This window comes from Apteryx rowi, unplaced genomic scaffold (genome assembly GCF_003343035.1).
Source record: "Apteryx rowi isolate R43461 unplaced genomic scaffold, aptRow1 scaffold_32, whole genome shotgun sequence".
NCBI classification, from domain to species: Eukaryota; Metazoa; Chordata; class Aves; order Apterygiformes; family Apterygidae; genus Apteryx; species Apteryx rowi.
This window is the reverse complement of record NW_020449641.1, coordinates 1,212,630-1,218,701: the sequence shown is the minus strand read 5'-3', so window position 1 is coordinate 1,218,701 and position 6,072 is coordinate 1,212,630. Positions and strand designations below refer to the sequence as shown.

Below are 6,072 nucleotides of genomic sequence, written 5' to 3'. Positions count from 1 at the left end.
AAAAAAAAAAAAAAAAAAGCACTCCCACATCTTAAAATGGCTACAGGATAAAACTTTATAAGAAATTCTGGTATCATCAATATGTCAACCAGAGATTCCACAAGTTATCAGAGCAGCTAGCTCACTAGGAGTCCAAAGAGAGTTAAACATTTTATATAAATTGTATTTGCAGTAACTGGCTATAAAACACCTTGCTTAAAATAATTGCCAACTAGGGTCACATATAAATTTCTCAGGACCAAGCGGCATAATTAGGTACTTCAGAGCAACACATAAAATTCTCATATCGTGAATGGTATTGGTCATTGCTGGAAGCAGGCCAGGAACCAGAAGAATGATTCGTTGGGCAAAGGTTTTTTTTTCCTTTTAACAGATTTGGATATGAACGAACAGACACAAACCAAGTGCCTTGAAAATAGAAAGGGAATAAAGGACTAAGCCTTCTTTTCATCCCCAGCTCTACATACAGGTGCAGGGCTTTTAACTACATGCACCTCTTCCTTCCCTCATCTGAAGGAGGAGGACTGGTTTCTTATGTTTGTTGAATTCCACTTACAGAGGCTCAGCCCTTTTAGAGGAAAGCCCCACACTGCTGTCATTGCACGAAGCTATAACAAGAGGCAGACGTCAATATCTAGGAGGCACAAAGCTTAGCTAGGATCCCTCAGGCAACGCTGCCCAGAGATCCTCCAGAATCCACAAGCAAAGGCAGTTCTGCAGCCTTTGGGGGAGTGCTGCTAGCACCCCTCCGTATTTGCCCTCTTCTCTGCCAGCAGCTCACGGAGCTGCCAGGTTAGATGGGACAGAGCGCTGAGGACAAGTTTAAGGGCAACTCAAAAGAAAGGCTGCATCCAGGAGAAGCCTGGCATTCCATTTAACAACAAGAGTCCCTTCTCTGCAGAAAGTTTCTTCCAGAATACTCTGGGAAAATATCAAGGCAGAAATGAGAGCTCCAACTCACCTCCCACATGGGTTTGATCCCCTCTTTGAAAAGATGGAAGTCACTATGGCCTGTCAGGTCCCCAGGACGTACCATGTGACTGTAAAACCGCCAGAACTGCTCCACCTGCAATGACACAAACCATGCAATCAGGCTGCCCACACTGTTCAGGAACAGTCCTACGGAAACAGACTCCTTGTTCTATACCAGCTGAACAGAGCCACATTCCCCTTTTGTATTCTACTTCCTTGTCACAAGGGTGTTGATCAGGACTCCCAGAAGGCAGACATGGGATGGGAGCTTGGGATGGGAGCTGGTTCTGACTTGCAGATGACCATTCGAGATATTCAACAGATGCCTCCATAAGCTACTTGGTTTCCGCTTGAGGAAATCTACGCTGGGATAACCACTGCTCCGGAGAACAGTGTCTTGTAAACCCTACCTCCCAAAGTCTCAATTACTGGGCATGTCAAGTGCATCAGCTACAACCAAGCCTCTTTACACATACAAGATTACATTAGCCCTGTGTTAACCATTGTTCTCTGTCATAACGGGGCCTGCAGAAACTGAGCCTCCAAATAAGACATATTTTATATTTGATTTTACTGTACCCAGTTTTTAATACAACAAACACATTCTAGTGCTGGTTGAAGATTTTAGAGGCATCGCCTAAAGCTTTTATTTAAATGTGTCTTATTTCCTTTTACAATCTGCCACAGTACACTCTGACCACTTCAAAAACACCAGTTTTCATCACAAGATCTCCATACCCGCTTCAAACAGTCTGGCCCAAAGGCAAGGGAATTACCTTTTTTAATTCTTAAAAACAAAATATTTATCCTTTGAGATTCTCTGAAGGAGAAAGGATTTTAGAGAGGCTGGATCTTTAAAACAAAACAAGGCACCAGGGAAAGATTCTAGTAATTTCCACATTTGAAGAGGATTGTACTCAGTAAGACAATAGCTATTAAGCAGACCAGCAGTGAAGCCACAGGGGTTAGAAACCATCCCGAGTACTTTATCAGAGAGACCCTGATGACTTGGTCAACACTTGGAATTCTGCTCCAGTCTCTGATCTCTACCATCCAAGCAGGAATTTCCTTTTACAGGCAATATAATTAGGAACCAAGACTGAGGTAGGGTCAGAAGCAATCTATTTTTGTCAGACACATCCAAACACAGTGTAGAAATTAAATTCTTACACTGAGTGAATATGCCCTCTAGTGGTTAACATTTAAAAGCTTTCAGGGCATTCTAATCAAAAGCAGAGAATAAATTTGAACCCAGATTTAGCCTCAGACACTTCTTTCTGAAACCTTTTTTCTCTCCTCCTTTAACAGGACATTTGGAATCAAACACATTAACAGATCTTCTGGCCAATGCCCCCTGTCCTAACTGAAATCAAGCATTTCAAGCCCACAACAGCAACCACAAATTCTTTGCAACAAAGAGCAGGCAACAGAATGTGTGAAGCTTGTCCTCTGAGAAGCTAAAAATCAATTTTAAGTCTATATTGATTTAAAAAACAGACTGAAAAGTTATTGCCAGATCATCACACAGCAGCCACACTCAGTCCAAGCAATTTGGGCTTGCTCCCATGACAGCTAGGAGAATACGTACATAAATTGTTCACTCACTAAAGCAAAAATAATTGATAACACAGGAGAACAGAAGCAGAAGCTACCTGTGATTCAACATGCTTAGAGCTACTCTACCCACTCTTACCCTGTGTAGATGCAATAACACAAGCTAGCTGCCTGGACAGGCACATTTTTGCAGCTTCCAGAAAGGATAGAGGGATATTTTTACAAATTCCAGGATTGCAGAAGAGAGATTTACTGGTGGGCAAAATTAACATTTGCAAGGGACCCTGGAAAATCTGGAGAAAATATAAGATTTTTTAAAAAGTAATTCCTCTACTGTCCTGACAAACAAGTTTTTGAAATAATCCAAGGAGACGCCAAGCAGCCAAGGGGCTTGAGAACAATATTAAATGTGTCTCTTGGGATTTTAATGACAATTTCAGATTGTCAGTACTATACAACAACTCAACACTGCCCTTCCAAGGTATGCTCGAGTTATTCTGGGAACAAACTATCATAGGAGTGTGAGGGGAAAAGGACAGCAGTTCGCCTTTTAATGAACTTCACTGCAACACCAAACCACACCTCAGTCATCACTTTCAGACAGCCAAAAGACACAACACCATCAGCCACTTGTACGTATAGCAGATCAGATGCCTGTTCCAAATACATTATTTGTGGTGGAGATACAGACAAAAACAGGCTGTACAACAGTCTTTGCCTCACAACTACACAGCATTCAAATCCCACACATGGGAAAAGCTGTTCCCTTCTTTGCTTACCTGCCAAGTTCTGCTCCAGCTATCTGATTTAAGCTAAATAGGAGTTCTTTTCACTTGCTATTATTATTCCAGCTTCCACTATTACTGCAGGCACTGATGTCTAGCACAGGGCAAAGGAGAACTGCTTTAGACATGTCACCTGCTGTAGGCAGTTCAAAATCCACCTGCAAGTTATGGCACATCACTCTCCGCTGCCCAACAGTAAGAACACAGTGTGCACGTGCATACCCCTAACACGCAGGGAGTTAAGCCAGCCACGATGACCAAGCCATGCCCAGGGGACACAAAGATAACAGGAATATACTCACGGAGGCAAAGGTGCCAATCTGTTTGATGTTCTGTTCGTAACTCTGCGAGCTGGTAGGCCTCCCAGGTGTTCGTCTGGAGTACCAGAAAGTGTAATTATACTGCAGGGGGTGCTCAGCTGGCCCTGGGACAACAGCCTGCAGAACAGAAAAGTTTGCTTATTCCTTACTCACTCCTCTAAAGGGGGAATGAGAAAGTTACATTCACGGTATCAGCAGCCCATATGTTCCTGCCCTCACTGAGTGTAAAACAAACAACTCATCCTCATTTTCATAGAAAAATACCATCTCTGTTAACTGTCTGACATAGACCATTAGGTTAACAGCAGCTGACTATTTCAAAAGAATATTAGAAATTTGCAGTACAGGGATGGCTAAGGAGGTAATAACTTATGCTCGAGGGAGTGTCACACAAAGCAACCCTCATCTTAATTAAGAACAGTAATATTAAGTTTTAGCTTTAGTTCTTGACTGACTGTCTCAAAGTAAACAGACAGACCAATCAACTAAAAGGGCAGTATAAGAGTTTAATTTTTTTAATTAAGGAAAAAAAAAAAAGCCATTCTCATTCCCTGAGAAGAGCAAAACCCATTTACACTGAACCATGATTCAAAAGCAATTATAACTACCTGGTGACAGCAACTCCCGTAAGCAACCAACACCCTAAGACTCCAGGAGGATTAGTCTGTCTCAGAACTTGCTATGTCAGCTTTGGCAGAACCCATTGCTAGCAGTAGGTAGTGATCTCTTACCAGTCTCCATCCATTTGCAATAAAAAGTTTCTAATGAGCATAAAATGGGGAAATAAGAAGTCATCACCCAAGAGTCACAAGTGCCACAAATGCCAGAAAAAAAAAGAAAAAAAAGAAAAAGATGTCTCCTTGTGTCACTTGATATTGTTACAAGTAACTGGGGTTTAAAATCCCACTCTCCACTTGCACAAGGATTGCATTACTTCAGAGAGTATAGTCTTCCTAAGCACAAGACAAAAAACAAGATGGGTATTTGCCTTCCTAACTAGGCTACTTTACACTCACACAGATCCCATCTTAAGGATTATTTCAATAATGGCACAAATATGGTTTGGTAAATCAATTGCAAGCCACTACTCTGTCAGTTATTCCCCTACCCCTCCTCTAAATAATTTGGGGGGAGAAAATAAAGCTTTGCTTCTCATTTCTATTGAAAGGCCAAGCAAAGTACTAACTGCGTTTGTGAAAGGAGTATTCACTCCACAGATTATATACCCCCAAAAGTTATGTCAAGTTAACCAAATACTAAACATAGCTCCTCTATCTTCATTACAGCAGTAACGGCACATTAAGTGACCACAGCACACTAAGATGTATTCTTCTTACTCCTGGACTGAGAACACTCTAGCATTCCCACATCATGCCCTGGTGACAGAACGCAGGTGCCAGCACCTTACCTTCCTCTTGGTACTACTCTGTGGTTTCTCTCGATCATTCTTTTCCTTCTCACTGTCTTTCTGTGTGTTGTTCTCCTCATTCTGGTCATGATCTCCACTATCATCATCTTTCAAACTGGTAAAGAAAATGAAGGAAAAAGGAGAGCCTTGTATCTCACAATCAAGAAGCCTCACCATCAGCCTCTGCTTCTAAGTTCCTATGCCACACAAGAGCCACCAGCATTTGGAAATCTACACTTGAAAACCTACAGAGTGAAAACCACAGATGGGATTTTGCATGCCCAGAGCCCATCACAAGCACCTTACGTACACACTTTTAAGCAGAAGTGTGCAACAAAATGCCTTTTTAGGACAAACTCAAGCACTTTGTAATAAGCAGAGAGAGATCTGCTGCGCAAAAACCTAACTACTCGGGAGGCAGACAAAGAGACCATCCACTGCGGTTTTGCTGACTCTCTGCCACCCTGCTCCGCACGCCCCTCGGCCTAGCAGAGGCTGTCCCTCGGGGGGGGGCAGACACCACGCCGGCACCCTGCGCCCCACACGCCTCTCCGCCCGCCCCCTTCCCTGCGACGGGCCGGAAAAGAGGAGCGAGAAGCGGGGCCAGAAGGCGGCCCGCGGCTCCGCGGCCGACCCGCCCCACGGCGGATCCCCCCGCCACCAGCAAGGGCTTGTGCCGCCAGACCCCCACCCCGGGCCCGCTCCCCTCAGGGCCAGGCGGGAGCCCCCGAGCAGGGCCGGGCCGGGCCGGGCCGGGCCGGGCCGCCCTGAGGGGGCAGAACGGGGCTGTGCGCGGCCCCATGACTCATCGCGTCCCGCCCCAACGGCGCCGGGCAGCGCTGCCGCCTGGGGGGAGTCTCGGGGCGGACTGCGGGGGAGAGGGCTCGGGAACGGCCCCGCCACCGCCCACTCACGCGTCGAATTTGTTGTTCATCGTCGCTCGCTGCTGCCGCCGCCTCCGTCCACCTCAGCGACTTCCGCTCTGCCTAGTCCGCCCTCCAAAGCTTTCCGCTACTTCCGGCGGCAGCGCGGC

General features: G+C 45.3%; 1 protein-coding gene across 3 annotated transcripts in view; it reads right to left on the bottom strand.

Annotated features, from left to right (window-relative positions):
* The window catches only part of EIF4E2 (eukaryotic translation initiation factor 4E family member 2), a 19,456-nt gene extending 13,420 nt beyond the window's left edge, over nucleotides 1-6,036 (bottom strand). For 2 of the 3 annotated variants that reach the window (XM_026070874.1, XM_026070875.1), the window contains exons 1-4: nucleotides 5,954-6,036; nucleotides 5,040-5,154; nucleotides 3,614-3,748; nucleotides 962-1,066 (exon numbers count right to left, since the gene is read on the bottom strand). In XM_026070874.1, coding sequence (XP_025926659.1) covers nucleotides 962-1,066; nucleotides 3,614-3,748; nucleotides 5,040-5,154; nucleotides 5,954-5,973 — 375 coding nt within the window. In that variant the 5' untranslated portion in view covers nucleotides 5,974-6,036. The remainder of the gene's footprint in view (nucleotides 1-961; nucleotides 1,067-3,613; nucleotides 3,749-5,039; nucleotides 5,155-5,953) is intronic. The other variant, XM_026070876.1, reaches the window with a different exon arrangement.
* Between the last annotated feature and the right edge of the window lie 36 nt (nucleotides 6,037-6,072).